The sequence below is a fragment of the Loxodonta africana genome, chromosome 25 (genome assembly GCF_030014295.1).
Source record: "Loxodonta africana isolate mLoxAfr1 chromosome 25, mLoxAfr1.hap2, whole genome shotgun sequence".
NCBI lineage: Eukaryota > Metazoa > Chordata > Mammalia > Proboscidea > Elephantidae > Loxodonta > Loxodonta africana.
Genome location: NC_087366.1, coordinates 20081730 through 20101002, shown reverse-complemented (window position 1 = coordinate 20101002; position 19273 = coordinate 20081730). Strand labels below are relative to the sequence as shown.

The following is a 19273-nucleotide window of genomic DNA, read 5'->3' as shown; positions in this document are numbered from 1 at the left end:
GAGTGCGTGCATACAATTTTACTTTTCTCTTTTAAGTACTTAGAAACGGTTTTACTTGTTTCCTTATTTTTTCAATATTTCCAAGTCTGCATGACTCATTATTCCCTTCTTGTGAGTCACGTTCATCTCTTTGCTTCCTGTTTGTAGCTCCCACACTCTGTCTGCCAATCATTACACCTCGAATCTTCACCTTCAAAGACTGTGGTTGAAGGAACATGAGTAATGGCCCCACCCGTGCCTGGCTGAAGTCAGACTCTTCCACCTGCCAGCAGCTTAATCTGGGGCAGGTTATACAAACTCTCTGACCTGAGTTCCCTCTATAAATTAATCCTTTATAGAGGTGTTGTGAGGAATACATGTAATGAACATCAAACTTCTGGCACACAGTAGACTGTCATGGAAGCAGCTATACCAATGAATATCACACATCTCTCTCCTTCTCCAGAAGAGGGGCTGGCTGAAAATGATCAGCTTTATCAAGAGCTTTTGCAAATACCGCAGATATATGTTGGATCCCATTAAGCGCCAGGAATTTGAAGACTATCTTCACATGGAACTGTACAATAACAAGGAAAGTAAGTCACTTCATTGTGTACTCCCCTTGCTGGTTGATATTTCATCCATAGGGTTAGCCCAGATAAGACTTTGCAGAGTTTATTGCTTGGTGTAATGCTTGCATCAGCCTGAGGTCTAGCAAGAACCCCAGATCCTGGGTGCAAAGCCAACCACAGGCCTGCTGAGAGAGAATGCAAGCTCACAGCTTCTGCCCAAGGAGCCAGGAAGATGGAGAACGCTTATTTAGTCCAAAACAGTACTAGAGCTTCCATTTTACAAAACTATTCCCTTATGTTGTTTAATTTGGTCCTTAAAAATGCTTTAATTTTTTTTTCTGCTTATAAAATTAGTTAAAAAAAAAAAAAACTTGTTGAGTTGATTCCAACTCATAACAACCCGTGTGTGTCAGAGTGGAACTATGCTCCACAGGTTCGTCAATGTCTGATTTTTAAGAATTATATCACCGGGTCTTTCTTCCAAGATGCTTGTGGGTAGACTGGAACTGCCAACTTTTGGGTTAGTAGCCAAGCACTCCGTAAGGAGTCCCTGGGTAGTGCGAATGGTTAACACACTCAGCTGCTAATCGAATGGTTAGAGGTTTGAGTCTACCCAGAGGTGCTTCAAAAGCAAGGCCTGGCAATCTACTTCTGAAAAGTCAGCCATTAAAAGCCCTATGGAGCAAAGTTCAACTCTGATACACATGGGGTCGCCATGAGTTGGAATCAACTTGAGGGCAACTGGTTTGGTTAGAAGCAAGTCACTCTTTTTTAATCTCAAAAGTACTTTCTTCAGTTCTACTAAGAGTCTCCATGGTTGAGGGGTCCTGGAGATCCCGACCTCATTATTAACACATGTTTTTGCCCTGTTCTGTTGTCCTGAAGTATATGCATCACCTTAGCTGGTTGTATAGTCATGGGAACCTTTTGGCATCCAGGTTCTGTCTCCCTAATGATCACATTACTTCCATAGCAGTTCATTCATTCAATAGATATTTATAAATTACCTTTTATGTACTAGGCCCTGTGCTAGATTCAGAGGATAAAACAGTAAACAAGATAGATATTGTCCCTGCGAGTCCCTGGGTGGTGCAAATGATTAACACACTCAGCTGCTAATCAAAAGTTTGGAAGTTGGAATCTACCCAGAAGTGCCTCACAAGAAAGGCCTGGCAATTTACTTCTTAAAAAATCAGCCATTGAAAATCCTATGGCGCACAGTTCTACTCTGACACACATGGGGTCACCATGAGGCAGAATCAACTGATAGCAATTGGTTAATGGAGCATGCATTTCAGAAGGGGAAGTAAGCAAAACAAGACTAACAAGATGTATTTAGTGTTAACTAGGGAAGTACATAGTTGTCTAGTTATCTAGTGCTGCTATAACAGAAATACCACAAGCGATGGCTCTAACAAAGAAAAGTTTATTTCCTCACAGTAAAGTAGCCTAAAAGTCCAAATTCAGGGCGTTAGCTCCAGGAAAAGGCTTTCTCTCTCTGTCGGCCTTCTCATCAATCTTCCCTGGGGCTAGGAGCTTCTCTGCACAGGGACCCCAGGTCCAAAGGATGTGCTCTGCTCCTAGCACTGCTTTCTTGGTGGTATGAGGTCACTCTGTCTCTCTGTTCACTTCTTTCTCTTATATCTCAAGAGAGATTGCCTCAAGACAGTCCAATCTTGTAGATTGAGGCCTGCCTCATTAACACAACTGACATCCATCCTCCATCATTAACATCATAGAGGCAGGATTTACAACATATAGGAAAATCACACAATACTGGGAATCATGGCCCAGCCAAAGTGATAAACACATTTTTGGGGGGACATAATTCAATCCATAACAATAGTACTATGAGAATCCAGGGAGAATAAAAGTAGACTACAGGATAATGGAGGGCCTCCTGGAGGAAGTAGCAACTGAACTGAATTCCGAAGGATGAGTGGGAGTAAATCAGAAAAAGGATGACGGAGAAGACGGTTCCAAGTAAAGGAAGTGGCATGTACGAAGACCCAGAGGTAAGGGAGAGAACGAAGCATTAGAAGAATTACAACAGGGTCAGTATCAGTTGGAGGTTAGGATAGGGACATTTCCTGATGTTCCGTGTCTTTAAAACCATCGTTTCATATATCGTGTCCGATTTTTTTTATTGTTTCAGGTGGAAGGATAAATCTGGTTTCTGTTATTCCATCTTGGACAAAAGTGGAAGTCCTAAAAAAAGGTTTTAGCACAGGGGTAACAAAATCCAATTTGTTTTAGAAAGATCATTGTGGCTGTAGTGCATACAGAATGTGCTAGAAGGCAGCAAAGTTCAGTGTAGAGTGGAAGTCAAGGTTGGCGCTAGGGTGAAGCAAGTGAAGCAGATAGGCACAAAAGTCAAGGAAGTACTGACTCTCAGTGTCGTGCAAGTTCCGACCCTGCACTTGTACCACCTGGAGAGTGTGGGCCTCCTTAATCTTTGTGCCCCAGGTGTCTCAGTCACCTTACTTTGGTCCTGGCCCTGAGTTAAATGGTTTTACAATAAATTAAGTGAAAGATACTGGTGCACACTGGTGCTTTAAACTAATGTGGTTGCAAGAGAGACAGAGTGGGTACATTCGAAACATATGTAGAAAGTAGAATCAATGGGGTAAGATGGCTAATTGGATGTGGAAAGAGGAAGAGGTCAAATATGACTCCCAGGTAGTAGTGTGCTGGAGCTGACTCATACTGACTCAGTGAAAGACAATTGTTAAAACATTCAGGAATTTTGTGAGCCATTGTTAAACCACTGGTAGCTTGAAATTGACCATGGTAGGGACTTTTACACTATAGAAATAGAGAAACATTACAAATCAGGCCCTCTCCCCATCACAGCACACAGTTGCTCCCAGGCTACTTGGGTGGATTTAGTACCTTCTTTTCCTAAAAACTCTGACCATTGTATCAGCTTCCACTGTTGGCCAGGCTTATTTTCTTTTTCCATCAAACTCACAAACTCAAGTCTGAGAGAGAGAGATTGTAAAACAGTAGGGCAAGTACCTTATGCCTTATACAGGTCTGTAACCCTAGTACCTAGCACAGTGTCTGGGGCATAACAGGTGCTAGGTATTTATTGAATGTTGTAATTATCCTCCCTTCCTGTATGTAACACTACGCTAAAAGGAATGATACTTATACCGTAGGGAGCACCATGCCCACATCAGTTATTACTAAACAGTACCCAGAATAAAGGATTTACAGTAAAAATAGTAAATTCTAGAGTTAGATTAGACAATTTTCTTAAACTTAGTAAGGCAATTAATTTGAGTCAAGCTGTCATATCCAGCCCCAAACTGTTCCCTTCTCATCTCTGAATTCCTATGGATGGTATACCTTGCTCAAGAAACTTCCTAGAAGAAATGTCTTATTTTTGACATGCAATCCAAGCCTTCTAGAACCTTCTATGCTCTCCTTTACTCATTCCTGCCTCTTTTCTGTTCGTTACCTTCCTTCCTTCAGTGTCTTTAAAAAAGTTCTTTATTCTTCATGTTTCACTTCTTTCTTAGTGTTGCTTTCCTACATTACTCCTTAACTACTTCCCTGACAAACCTTAAATAAATATCTTCAGAACCACACACTCCACTTCAGAGGTCCCAACTGCATGTTCCATTTTCCCAGTCTCCACAGGAACGTTAGGGATTAGCATAGCTACAGTGTGATTATATTTCTATTAGACAAGCATAAGGCAAATATCTTTCAGTGCTAAGGCGATATTTTTTTCTTAATATGTATTGTCATAGCATCTGGGCAGATGGCCTTTTCAACAGTCTCTTTCCTAGTCCATCAAGTCTAAATAAAAACTTGAGCTTAGGGGTAGGGAATGACTGTTTCAAAAAACCCAAAGATGCTTCACAGTTTGTTGTTGTTGTTATTAGTTTGTTTTGTTTTTCCTTCATTTCGGTTATACCCAAGTTGAAGCCTGAAGGCTTAAAGTGGTTTTATAAACCATTTCAACTCCTTTCTCGTTCTGTCTCAGATTTCTCTGCACCAGTAAACCCACCAGGACGCCCGGGCACAGTGCCGTCTAATGTCCGGAGCACAGACCACGAAAATGGAGAAACAACACTTACGAAGCGCCGTATATTTGGCCACAAGATTATCACGGTCAACTTTTTGGCCAATGATATATATTTCTTTTCTGAGATGGAAAAGTAAGTTTCCTACCTCTCCTTTCCCTCATGGATTTCCATCGAAAGTGCTTCCCAGCAAAGACTGATTTGGCTTTGTACATGGCACAGTGATTTCAGGCCTGCCAGGCAGTAGTCTTCAGCTGAATATCCCACTGAAGACTGTTGCTGCATCAGTTTCTGCCATCCTTTCCTTTAGCAACTACAAGGCTCTTCAGTGTTCTGCAGCTCCTAATAGTGAAATGCACTTACTTATTCCCAGGAAGTAAAGAATTTTTTTCATTATTTTAAGTATGATAGAAGTCCTCTTAAGTGGTACCACTAGATCAGTAGTTGTTTAGTTAAAGCCAGGGATTATAATAATAAAAAATGGTTGTGTGTGTGGATAAGCATATATGTCTATATAGAGACGTTAACCAGAAATTTAAGTTAAAATTTATCAATGTGCATTCATTCATATGCCAAGTTTCTGATGTAAAACCAAAGCTATTCCACTCATTTGAGATCTATACCTGTATAAACTCCAAGGAGTAGCTGGTGGCTTCAAACTGCCGGCCTTTTGGTTAGCAGCCAAGCTCTTAACCAATGAGCCACCAAGGCTTCTTGTATAAACTATTCCCAAAATGTTATCTAAAACCGCAAACCAAACCAGTTGCCATCAAGTCAATTCCAACTCATAGTGACCCTATAGAACAGAGTAGAATTCCCCCATAGAGTTTCCAGGGCTGTAAATTTTTATGCAACCACACTGCCACATCTTTATCCCACAGAGCTACTGGTGGTCTTGAGCTGCCGACCTTTCCGTTAGCAGCCAAGCACTTAGCCACTGCACAACCTGGGCTCCTTCAAATGCTACCTACTAGTTCTAATTTTGCTTTCTCTAAAGTGGAGCAAGGTCCCTGGGTGGCACAAGCAGTTTCCGATCAGCTGCTAATGTAAAAGTTGGCAGTTTGAACCCACCTAGTAGCATTGTGTAAGAAAGGCCTGGTGAACTGCTTCCGTAACGTTTACAGCCAAGATAACCCTATGAAGCACAATTCTACTCCATAATACATAGGGTCTCCATTAGTCAATCAATTCATTGGCAACTGGTTTAGTTTTTTTGGCTTAAAGTGGAGCAAGATTTTAAGGATTACTGCAAAGCGATGTTATCCTTCTGTAATTTTATACTTGTTTTTTCTATGTTTTAAATTGTCCCGACACACCTCAACAGCAATTTTTTTAAGTGTTTTGCCTCTATTAGAATGTTCCAAAGCATTCAAACTTATTTTATAGAAACAACAAATTTTCATGTTCATATTTCATCATTTTACATAAATTATTAATTACAGTAGCAAGCATAATAGGCAAAGATATTTGGGAAGAAAGCAGGACTCTTGGTAAGCATCTCCTCAACTAGTTGGAGCAGAAGTGTGGGGGTGAACTAGAAACAGTCCGCCAGTGTGTGGTCAACAGGCCATGGGCATCATCTTTTGTATTTTAGAGGAAATGAACAGCACCAACTAACCCAGTGCATCAGTTAGGGGAGTTTGTTTAAGAGATCTTCCACCCCAATAAGGGAGTTAGTTTAGTCCCACAAACTAAAGTTTATCAATTGTTTACTCTATATTGAGTGCTTGTTTTGGCATTGTATTGAATAACTATGGTGAAAGGATACAACCCTGACACACACCTTTCCAGACTTTAAACCACGCAGTATCCCCTTGTTCTGTTCCAATGACTGCCTCTTGATCTATGTACAGGTTCCTCATGAGCACAATTAAGTGCCCTGGAATTCTCATTCTTCACAGTGTTATCCAAAATTTGTTATGACCCTCACAGTCAAATACCTTTGCATAGTCAATAAAACACAGGAAAACATCTTTTTGGTATTCTCCACTTTCAGCCAGGATCCGTCTGTCATCAGCAATGATCTCTCTGGTTCCATGTTCTCTTCTGAATCCAGCTTGAATTTCAGGTAGTTCCCTGTCAACAGACTGCTGCAGCCACTTTTGAATGATCTTCAGCAAAATTTTACTTGCATGTGATATTAATGATATTGTTAGATAATTTCCACATTTGGTTAGATCACCTTCCTTGGGAATAGGCATATATATGGATCTCTTCCAGTCAGTTGGCCAAGTAGCTGTCTTCCAAATTTCTTGACATAGACAAGTGAGCACTTCCAGCACTGCATTCATTTGTCGAAATATCCCTATTGGTATTCTGTCAATTCCTGGAGCCTTGTTTTTTGCTAATGCCTTCGGTGCAGTCTGGGCTTCTTCCTTCAGTACCATTGGTTCCTGATCATATGCTACCTCCTGAAATGGTTGAACATCGACCAATTCTCTTTGGTATGGTGACTCTGTATTCCTTCCATCTTCTTTTGATGCTTCCTGCATCGTTTAATATTTTCCCAGTAGAATCCTTCAATATAGCAAATTGAAGCTTGAACTTTTTCTCCAGCTGTTTCAGCTTGAGAAACGCCAAGCATGTCCTTCCCTTTTGGTTTTCTATCTCAGGTCTTTGAACATGTCATTATAATGCTTTAGTGTGTCTTCTCCAGCTGCCCTTTGAAATTGTCTGTTCATCTCTTTAACTTCATCATTTCTTCCTTTTGCTTTAGCTACTTGATGTTCAAGAGCAAGTTTCAGAGTCTCTTCTGACATTTATTTTGGTCTTTTCTTTCTTTCCTGGCTTTTTAATGATCTCTTGCCTTCTTCATGTATGATGTCCTTGATGTCATTCCACAACTCGCCTCATCTTTGGTCCTTAGTGCTCACTGCATTACATCAGTTACTGAGATACTAAATATACTCAAGGTCGTATTTTGGCTCTCATGGACTTGTTCTAATTTTCTTCAGTTTCAACTTGAACTTGCATGTGAGCAGTTGACTGGGCCCCTGGCCTTGTTTTGACTGATGATATTGAGCTTTTCCATTGTCTCTTTCCACAAATGTAGTCGATCTGATTCCTATGTCTTCCATCTGGCAAGGCCCACTTGTATAGTCACCATTTATGTTGTTGAAAAAGGTATTTACAATGAAGAAGTCATTGGTCTTGCAAAATTCTATCATGTGATCTCTGACATTGTTTCTATCACCACGGTCATATTTTCCAACAACTGATCCCTCTTCTTTGTTTCCAACTTTCACATTCCAGTCACCAGTAATTATCAGTGCATCTGATTGCATGTTTGATCAATTTCAGACTGTAGAAGTTGGTAAAAATCTTCAATTTCTTCATCTTTGGCCTTAGTGGTTGGTGCACAAATTTGAATAGTAGTCGTAATAACTGGTCTTCCTTGTAGGTATATGGATATTATCCTATCACTGACAGCACTGTACTTCAGGCTAGATCTTGAGATGTTCTTTTTGAGGATGAATGCAACGCCATTCCTCTTCATGTTGTCATTCCTGGCATAGTAGACCATATGATTATCCAATTCAAAATGGTCAGTACCAGTCCATTTTAGCTCACTAATGCACAGGATATCCATCTTTATGTTTTCTGTTTCATTTTTCACAATTTCTAATTTTCATAGATTCATGCTTCATACATTCCACACTCTGATCATTAATGGATGTTTGCAGCTGTTTCTTCTCATTTTGAGTCATGCCATATCAGCAAATGAAGGTCCCGAAAGCTTGACTCCATCCATGTCATTAAGGTCTTCTCTACTTTGGGGAGGCAGCTCTTCCCCAGTCATATTTTGAGTGCCTCCCAACCTGAGGGGCTCATCCCCCTGCGCTATATCAGAAAATGTTCCACATCCATTTGTAAGGTTTTCACTGGGTAATTCTTTTCAGAAGTAGACCACTGGGTCCTTTTCCCTATTCTGTCTTAGTCTGGAAGCTCAGTTGAAACCTGTCCACCATGGGTGACCCTGCTGGTATTTGAATACCAGTGGCATAGCTTCCAGCCTCATAACAACACACAAGCCCCCACAGTACACAAACTGACAGATGTGTGGGGGAACTAATAGGGGTTAGTTATATTAAAAAAAAAAAATAAGGGGGAGTTGAGAGGGGCACAGAATGGGCTACTAGTCAGATTGGACAGCCTCCACACTGCTATTACTCCAATTCCCACCACCATCATCTCCACTTCCTCGAACTATATATTTTGCCCTCTGCAAACTATTCTCTGCATGGCAGTCAGAGTGGACTTTTAAAAATATAAATCATATGATGTCACTCTCCTGGTTAAAATGTTCTGATAGCTTCCCATTACCACTGGAATAAGGTCCAAGCCCCGTCCCATTGCCTATATGGCTTTATGTGAGCAGTACCTGTCTGCATCTCAGAGCTCATCTCATGCTACTTGCCACTGACGCCTAAGGTCTAGATATGCAGCACTCCACTCAGCTGCTCCCACAGGCCACGCTGTGCAGGTACCTATTTAATGGCTTTGTGCTTGCTATTCCCTCTGCATGAAGAATCTCCTGCCCTCAGATCTTCAAGTAACTGGCTCTTTTTTTCTCATTATTCAAGTCTTAGTTCCCATGCCTCTCACAATCACATCATCCTCTTTTGTCGTCTTTATAGCACTCTATTTTTTTTATTGGATATTTAATTATCCATTTATTTACTTATGTGTCTTCTCTACCTCATTGATTGTAAGCTCCCAGAGAGCAGGACCTTGTTTGTTGTGTTCTTTGCTGAATCCTTGCTCCTGTAATAGTGCAAGCCCTTAATTAATATCCACAGATGGAATAAATAAATGGATCTTGAAAATATTCATATAAGAGAAAACCTTGGTATTCTACTTTTCCTGTTGCTGTTGAGTCAATTCCAACTCATAGAGACCCTATAGGACATGGTAGAGCTGCCCCACAGAGTTTCCAAGGAGCAGTTGGTGAACTTGAACTACCGACCTTTTGGGTAGCAGCCATAGCTCTTAACCACTATGCCGCCAGGGTTCCATTCTACTATTAGGGAGATTTATAAAATGCTTAGGATTTAAAATTGCTTGAGAGAGTCCTTGTGAGCAAAATGGCAAAGTAGGCAGCTCCATGCTCTCATCCATCCACAGAAACATCTAAAAACAAGCAGAAACTGTCAGAACAAACTTTGTAAGATTCCGGAAAATAGTTATAAGGTTACTGCAACAAAGCAGATGCTGAATGAAGAAAAAAGCAACTTCAAAATGCTAAGGAAACTTTATGCCTTTTTTATTTGTCTGTGTCATGCCCTGGTCAGCTCAGCAGCCAGCTTAGAAGACCCTGGAAACTGCTTCCTGAGTGAGCAGAGGAGACCTAACTCACAAATTATTAAGTTTCTCTTTTATAATTTTTTTTGGATACCTGAAAGACTACCTGAGGATTGATGCAAAGTGCTTTTCCTTGTTTTTCCTACCTTGGAACTCACTCAAGACAGAAGATCAGCAGGCATTGCTTGAAAATACTGTAGGGCAAATAATCAACCTTGTAGCCACCTTGGGCAACAAAGCTCAATAAAGACATATGATAGACTGCCTAAGGGCTGAGAAGCAAAGATGAGAAAGAGTTTGGGAACTTAGGGCATTCAAAAGCCCCATGTTTTTGGGTAGAATTTAGAAAGCCACTAGGATACCCAGGTCAAAAAAAGCTATACTCAAAAAAAAAAAAAACCCAAGAAAACCCTAAGCTTCCATCTTAGGTTAATTTCTGGGTTCAGTATAAGCCTGGCTAAGTGTTGAAGGAGTGTCCCAACACAAAGACAACCTGCAAAGACTGAAAGAAATGGTTTTATTTTTGTTGTTCTTTTGTTTGTGTGTTTTTCTGTTCTGTTTTCAGCCTCTGACATTCAAGGAAATCTCTGTCAAAATACTAGCTAAACACAAGCTAAAGGACCAGAGACTTCAGTGACCATACATGAGAAGGAATACAGTCTTTGCAAAAATAACTTGGAAAAGTCACTAAACCTATGGACTACCCTAGCCATCAAAATTAAAAAAAAAAAAAATCTAACCCTGGGGAAGGGGAAGAATCCGATTTCTAAAGTTACCATATTATAATACTCAAATGCCCAGTTTTCAACAACAATGAACTACAAAAAGAAACAGGAAATGATAACCTATTGAAAGAAACAAAATAAAGTGACATAAACCAGCCCTGAGGAAGCCCAGACATTGGATGATAAAAACTTTAAAACAACTGTCTTAAGTATGCTCAAAGAACTAAAGAAACACATGGACAAAGAACTAAAGGAACAAAATGAGAATATCAAGAGCTAGAAATTATAAAAGGGGACCAAACAGAGAGGCTTAACAAATTAAAAATTTGCTAAAGGCATTCAATAGCAGATTTGAGCTGACAGAAGAAAAAAATGGCAAACTGGAAGATAAGACAATTGAAATTATCCAGACTCAGGAACAAAAAAAAAAAAGAATGAAGAATAGAAAGCAGAGCTATGGAGCACCATCAAGCAGACTAATACATGTGTTATTACAGTCCCAGGATGAGACGACAGAAAGAGCAGAAAGGATATTTGGAGAAATAATGGCCAAAAACACTGCAAATTTGATGAAATACATGAATCTACGCATCCAAGAAGTTCAGGCAAATCCAAGTAGTATAAACTCAAAGAGATCCACTCTGAAGCACATTATAATCAAACCATCAAAAGATGAAATGAAGAAAGCAGCAAGAGTGAAGTAGCACATCACACGCAATGGATCCTTAATAAGAATAATAGCCAGTTTTTCATTAGAAACCATTGAGGCCAGAAGGTAATGGAATGATATATTTAAAGTGCTGAAAGGAGAAAAAAAAACCTGTGAACCAAGAATTCTGTATCAGAAAAATGGTCTTCATAATGAGGGAGAAATTAAAACATTTCCAGAGAAACAAAAGCTGAGGAAGTTTGTTACTACTAGACCTACCATACAAGAAATGCAAAAGGAACTCCTTCAGGCTGAAATGAAAGGATGTTAGAAAGTAACTTGAAGCCATATAAAGAAATAAAGATTTCCAGTAAAGTTAACCGCATGGCATACATAAGTGTCAGAATTATTGTATTTTTGGTTTGTAACTTCTCTTTTTTATGTCCAACATGATTTAAAAGACAAATGCATAAAAAACTATAAATTTATGTTACTGGGCACACAGTGTATAAAAACAACAACATAAAAGAGAGGAAAAACTGAACCCAATAGGAGCAGAATTTTTATATGTTATTGAAGTTAAATGAGTATCAATTCAACCTATATTATTATACATTTAGGATGTTAAATGTAATCTCCATGGTAACCACAAAGAAAATATCTAAAAAAAATGCTCTCAAGAGAAAATGAGGAGAGAATCAAAAGTTTCACTAAAAAAAAAAATCAAGTAAACACAAAATTAGGCAGTAATGGAAGAAACGAGGGGAGAGGTATACTAAATACGAAAAGCAAGTAGCAAAAGAGCAAAAGCAAGTCTCTCCTTATCAGTAAATATATTAAATGTAAATAAATTAAGCTCTCCAATCAAAAGGCAGAAATTCACAGAATAGGTAACAAAACATGATTCAACAATATCCTATCTATAGATCCAAGGTCACAACTAAATTGAATGTGAAAGGATGGCGGGAAAAAATTTCATGCAAATAGCAACCTAAAGAGAACTGGCATGCCCATACAAATATTAAACAAAGTAGATGTTAAGCTAAAAACTATTACAAGAGACAAACAAGGACATTACATATTGATCAAAAGGGACAATAAATCAATAACAATATATAACAATTATAAACATATATGTATCTAACAAGAAAGCCCCAAAATATATGAAGCAAACATTGACAGGGAGAAATAGTCCTACAGTAATAAAACATTTAGACAGAAGATCAATAAGTAAATAGAAGACTTGAACAACATTGTAAACCAACTAGACATAAACGATATATAGAACACTCCATCCAACAGAATCAGAATAGACATTCTTCTTAAGTGCACACAGATCATTTCCCAAGATAGACTATATGTTAGCCTACAAATCAAGTCTCAACAAATTTAAAGATTGAAATGGTGCAAAGTATCTTCTCTGACCACAATGGAATGAAACTAGAAATCGATAGCAGAAAGAAAACTGGAAAATTTACAAATATGTGGAAATTAAACACCACATTCTTAAATAGCTAATGACTCAAGGGAGATTTTAAAATACTTAGGGATGAGTGAAAACTAAAACACAACATACCAAAACCGATGGGATCTAGCAAAGGTAGGCTCAGAGATAAATTTATAGCTATAAACACCTACATTAAAAATAAAAAAAAGATTTCAAATCGATAGCCTAATGTACACCTTAAGGAACTAGAAAAAGAAAAGCAGACTAAGCCCAAAGCTAAAAGAAGAAGGAAATAATAAAGATTAAAGTGGAGGTAAATGAGACAGAGAGTAAAAAAACAACAGAGAAAATCAACGAAACCAAAATTGGTTCTTTGAAAAGATCAATACATTATAAAAGCCTTTAGCTAGCCTGACAAAGAAAAAAATACCTAAAATCAGAAATAAAAGTGAGGACTTTACTACTGATCTTGCAGAAATGAAAAGAATTATAAGAGAATATTATGAACAATTATATGCCAACAGATTAGATAACCTACATGAAATGGAAAAATTTCTAGAAACTCATGGTTTACCTAAACTGACTCAAGAAGAAATAAAATCTCAATAGACCTATAACAAGTAAAAAGACTGAGTCATTAATCAAAAACCTCCCAACAAAGAAAAGTCTAGGACAAGATGGCTTTACTTCTGATTTCTACCAAACATTTAAAGAAGCATTAACACCAATCTTTCCAATCTCTTTCAAAAAATAGAAGAGGATGGAATATTTCCTAACCTATTTTATAAGGCCAGCATTGCCCTGATACCAAAGTCGGGTAAAGACATCACAAGTGAAAAAAAAAAAAAGAAAGAAAGAAACTACAGACCAATACCCTTTCTTAACATAGATGCATAAATCTCAACAAAATACAGGCATTAAGAATATCTAGATTAAGAACATCTGGTTTCTGGACAGCTCACAAGAACAGACTGCCATAAAGCCTATTGTATTAAAAATCTGAGTTAAATACAATGGTTTGTAATAATGAACGCATGCACTACTTTGTGGCATTCATGAAAACATTGCGTGGTTTGGAAGTATTTCTTCAGTGTTTTATATGCATGCAAAGTTAAAATATATGCTATATGCTAAGACAAACATTTGACTAATTGATGCTAAATAAGAACCATATGTATCTCTTCTGACTGACCTACAAATTCAACTTTAAGACAGACTTAAGAACAGATCTCATTGTAACCTGGAGGTTACTTGTGCTAGCAAACCGGACTCAACAGCATATTTAAAGGAGTTTAAACCATGACCAAGTGGGATTTATCCTAGGAATGCAATGGTAGTTCAATGTAAGAAAATCAACCAGTGTAATACAACCGCATTAATAGAAAAAGTGGTGGGGGGAACCCCATGATCACTTAAATTGGATCAGAAAAAGGCATTTGACTAAATCTAACACCCTTTCAGGAACGGTTAATGGTGATGGATGAGCAACATGATGGACATATTTAAAGTCGCTGAACTGTATGTGTGAAGATTGTTGAAATGACTAATGTTTTGTTACCTATATGCTTACCAGAATTTTAAAAATTAGGAAAAAAATCCAACGCTGTCTCATGATAAAAAAAACACTCAGAAAACTGCAATAGAAAGGGATTGTCTTCATAATAAAGGGCATTTATGAAAAACCCACAGCTAACATCACACTCAATCTGAAGATCAGAAATAAGACAAGGAGACCAATTTCACCACTGCTATTCAGCATTGTGCTGAAAGTTCAAGCCAGAGCAATGAGGCAAGAAAAAGAATTTAAAGGCGTTCAAATTGTAAAAGAAGTAAAACTATCTTTATTTGTGGATGACATGATTCTATACATAGATAGTCCCAAAGAATTCAAAAGAAAGCTATAAGAGCTAATAAAACAATCTGGCAAAGTTGCAGGGTAAAAGATCAGTACACAAAAATCTGTTGTGTTTCCATACACTACTAATGAACTATCTGAAAAGGAAATTGATAAAACAATGTGATTTATAATAGCATCTAAAAGAATAAAACACTGAGGAATAAATTTAACCAAGGAGGTGAAAGACTTGTACACTGAAAACTATAAAACATTGCTGAAAGAAAATAAAGTGTACCTAAATAAATGGAAAGACATTCCATGTACCTGGATTGGAAGATTTAATATTGTTAAACTGTCCATACTACCCATGGTGATCTATGGATTCAATGCAACCCCTATCAAAATTCCAACATCCTTTTTTACAGGAATGGAAAAGCCAGTCTTCAAATTCATAGGAATTTCAAGAGGCCTTGAATAGTCAAAACAATCTTGAAAAAGAACAAAGTAGGAGTACTCACACTTCATAATTTCAAAATTTACTACAAAGCTACAATAATCAAAACAGCGTGCATAAAGATAGACATATAGACCAATGGAATAGAATTGAAAGTGCAGATATAAACCCACACATCTATGGCCCATTGATTTTTGACAAGGGTGCTAACTCCAGTTAATGGGAGAAAAATAATCTCTTAAACAAATGGTACTGGGACAACTGGATTTTCACAAGTAAAATGAAGTTGAACACTTACCTCTCACTGTATATAAAAATTAGTTCAAAATTGATCAATGACCTAAATGTAACAGCTAAAATCATAAAACTCTTAAAGGGAAGTGTAAGGGTAAGTCTTCAAGACCTTATATTTGGCAGAGGATTCTTAAATATGACACCAAAAGCATAAGCAACAAAATTTTAAAAAATAGTTAAATTTCACTTCATCAAAATTAAAAACTTTCGCACATCAAAGGTTGTTATCAGAAAAGTAAAAAGATGATCTACAGGAGAAAATATTTACCATATTTCTGATAAGAGTTTAATATCAGAATATGTTAAGAACTCCTACAACTCAAAAAGAAAAACAATTAAAAAATGGGCAAAGAAATTGAAGACATTAAAAAAAATTTTTTTTTATTGTACTTTAGGTGAAGTTTTACAGAGCAAACAAGTTTCTCATTAAACAATTAATACACATATTGTTTTGTGACATTGGTTGCCAACCCCACTATATGTCAACACTCTCCCCTTCCCAACCTTGGGTTCTCCATTACCAGCTTTACTGTCCCCTCCTACCTTCTCTTTCTTGTCCCTGGGCTGGTGTGTCCATTTAGTTTCATTTTGTTTTATGGGCCTGCCTAATCTTTGGCTTAAGGGTGAACCTCAGGAGTGACATTACTGAGCTATAAGGGTGTCTGGGGGCCATTCTCTCAGGGTTTCTCCAGTCTCTCTGTTAGACCAGTAAGCCTGGTCTGTGTGTGTGTGTGTGTGTGTGTTTGTATGTGTGTGTGAGAGAGTTAGAATTTCTATATTTTTCTCTAGCCCTGTCCAGGACCCTCCATTATGATCCCTGTCAGAACAATTGGTCTTGGCAGTTGGGCACCATCTAGTTGTGCTGGACTCAGTCTGGTAGAGGTTCTGGTAATTGTGGTCCATTAGTCCTTTGGACTGATCTTTCCCTTGTGCTTTTGATTTTCTTCTTTCTACCTTGTTCCAGATGGGTTGGGACCAGTGCAGTATCTTAGATGGCCACTCCCAAGCTTTTAAGGCCCCAGACATTCTACCCACCAAAGTAGAATGTAGAATATTTTCTTTATAAACTATGTTATGCCAGTTGAGCTAGATGTTCCCTGAGACCATGGTTGAACAGACATTTCTAATGATGATATACAAATGGGCAACAAGCACATGAAAAGATTTTCAACACTATTATTAGTTATTAGTGAACTGCCAATCAAAACCATAATGAGAAACAGTTTCACAGTGATTAAGAGCTCCACTAATAACCAAAAGGTTGGCTGTTCGAGTTCTCCAGCTACTTCTTGGAAACGCTATGGGACAGTTATACTCCGTCCTATAGGGTCACTATGAGTTGGAATCAACTCAACGGCAATGGGTTTTATGATGGTTATTACACCAGAAAACACAGAAACTAGAAAGCATTGGTGAGGATGTAGAGAAATTGGAACATTAATGTATTTCTAGTAGGGATGTAAAATGGTGCAGATGCTATGGAAAACGATTTGGTAGTTCCTCAGAGTTAGCATGACCTGGTAATTCTACTTCTAGGTCTATACCTAAAAGACTTGAAAACAAGGACTCAAACAGATGCTTGTATACAGTGTTCATTGCAACATTATTCACAATAGCCAAAAAGTGGAAACAACCCAAGCATCCATCTACAGACGAACAGATAAATAAAATGTGGTATATCCATACAATGGAATATTATTCAGCCATAAAAAGAAACAAAGTTCTGATATATGCTATAACATGGATGAACCTTGAAAAAGTATGCTAAGTGAAATCAGCCAGACACAAAGGGACAAATATTGCATGATTCCACTTACATGAAATATCTAGAATAGGCAAATTCATAGAAACAGAAAGATTAGAGACTACCCGGGGCTAGAAGGTGGGGAGAATGGGGAGTTATTGTTTAACAGGTATAGTGTTTCTGAAACCCTGGTGGCATAGTGGTTGCGTGCTACGGCTGCTAACCAAAAGGTTGGCAGTTAGAATCCACCAGGCACTCCTTAGAAACTCTATGGGGCAGTTCTACTCTGTCCTATAGGGTCGCTATAAGTGAGAATTGACTCAACGGCCATGGGGTTTTGGTGATGACAAAGTTTTAGAAATAGATGGTGGTGATGGCTGCACACCATAGTGAACGTAATTAATGCCACTGAGTTGTATGCTTAAAAATGGTTAAAATGGCAGATTTTATATTATATATTTTTAATTGAGAGAAAAAAAATGTGTACTTAAATTCATTTTATATAAGGTATAACTGAGTTATTTGGTGGTTAGTAAAAGAATAGTAGTCCTGGTGGCACAGTGGTTAAGCACTCAACTGCTAACCAAAAGTTGGTGGTTCAAACCCACCAGCCGCTCCAAGGGAGAAAGATGTGGCAGCCTGCTTCTGTAAAGATTTACAGCCTCAAAGACCCTATGGGGCAGTTCTCCTCTGTCCTATAGGGTCACTGGAGGTTGGAATTTAACTTGACAGCAATGAGGTTTAAAAGAATATGTTGTTCTGAAGGGTGATGGTGATTGTAGGGAGGTCAGCATAGGAGAGGAAAGAAAGAGCAAGATGCCTCTTACCACTTAAAGTAGGCAGAGAAATGGCTACAGTGGCCAGGAAGGGTAAAGAAGGGAGGATGGGATAAATAATGGGTATGTGTTGAAGAAATACACTTGAAGGCACGCAGCATACTATCTGACATGTGGTAGACACTCAATTATTTGCCAATGGATAAATTCTGATCAACTGAATGAAGTCACAACCTGGCCCAGGACTGGTCCTGCCTTTTTCTAGGCTAGAAGATAGGTCTGGGTCTGGTGCCCTACCTAGTCACTGCTTTCGTCTTTTTCTTGTTGTTTTCCCACTTATTGCCTCTTTTTAGATTTAACGATCTGGTGAGTTCATCTCAAGTGCTGCAGGCCAACCGGGCATGCAACGAGAATGACGTGATCCTAATGAGATCCAAAATTAACGTCATCCTAAAGCTCTATCTGCAATCTGAGGTCCCTCCGAAACTCAGGGTAAGGGGGACTCCCACTCTGCTCTGGCCTTTTGCCAAGAAGCATTTCCCCAACAAGGAGCCTGAAAGCTAATTATCAGACACCTCCTAAATCCTGGGCCAACCACATGTATTTTGCCTACCAGTCCCATGAAAATTTTCTCCTGCCCTCTGGAGAGGGGGTGGTCCTGAGGGTCCTCGGGGCCAAGAGAGGTTTGCTGGCTCCCCCAGAGCCTCTTCTAGTGATGGGCTTTTGCTCTGTGGGTAGGTGAATATCTCTGATTCCCAGAAGGAAGCCATCCTTGCTGCCATTTTGGAGGGGCACCTAGATCGGAGCATCTTCCACGGGGCTATCATGTCTCTCTTCCCCGTCATTATGCACTTTTGGAAAAGGTAACTATCTTCCTTTATGCAAAGATCACAAGGTCAGGAAAACATGTTTAACTTTTTGGAGGGTTTTCTGTCTTCTTCTAGGCTTCTGCTTTATAGTCTACAGTTTCATGAAGGATGTCATGCAGCTTCAAATACTGCATCTTATCCTTCTTGCTACATTGCCGTCTGTCCTTCACATTCACACACTACACTGAATCAGAAGATGGAAGGCAGAATAAGAATGAGAATCAGAATGCTTGGGTTCTCACCTCTCTTCTTCTTATGCTTAGCAGAGGCATAATTAGGGTTTGACAGGTAGGGCAGGTGTTGCACTGGCTCTGGGCACATGGCACCATTGAGCAGTTTCTATTAACCCCTCGTAGCCAGTGGCGTATCTACAGAAAATCGTACCTACAGCAAGCCCTGAAATTGTGCTCCTGTCCAAACATCTGACACCCCTCTTTTAGATAACTTTACTGTAATATCAGCTCAAAGATACAAGTCACGCCTGTTAATCTTTTAATTAATACATTATTGTGCTTGAGGAAGGGCGTTGGGCCATACTGGATTAATAGAAACTGCTCAGTAGCACCACACATTGCGCAGGGCCAGTGCAATA

At 38.7% G+C, this 19273-nt stretch overlaps 1 protein-coding gene across 1 annotated transcript in view; it reads left to right on the top strand.

The window, feature by feature from the left end:
* RGSL1 (regulator of G protein signaling like 1) overlaps positions 1–19273 on the top strand; it is a 92589-nt gene that overhangs the window by 52875 nt on the left and 20441 nt on the right. Inside the window, exons 14-17 of the mRNA XM_064276482.1 lie at positions 446–575; positions 4546–4720; positions 18166–18304; positions 18551–18675. Coding sequence (XP_064132552.1) covers positions 446–575; positions 4546–4720; positions 18166–18304; positions 18551–18675 — 569 coding nt within the window. The remainder of the gene's footprint in view (positions 1–445; positions 576–4545; positions 4721–18165; positions 18305–18550; positions 18676–19273) is intronic.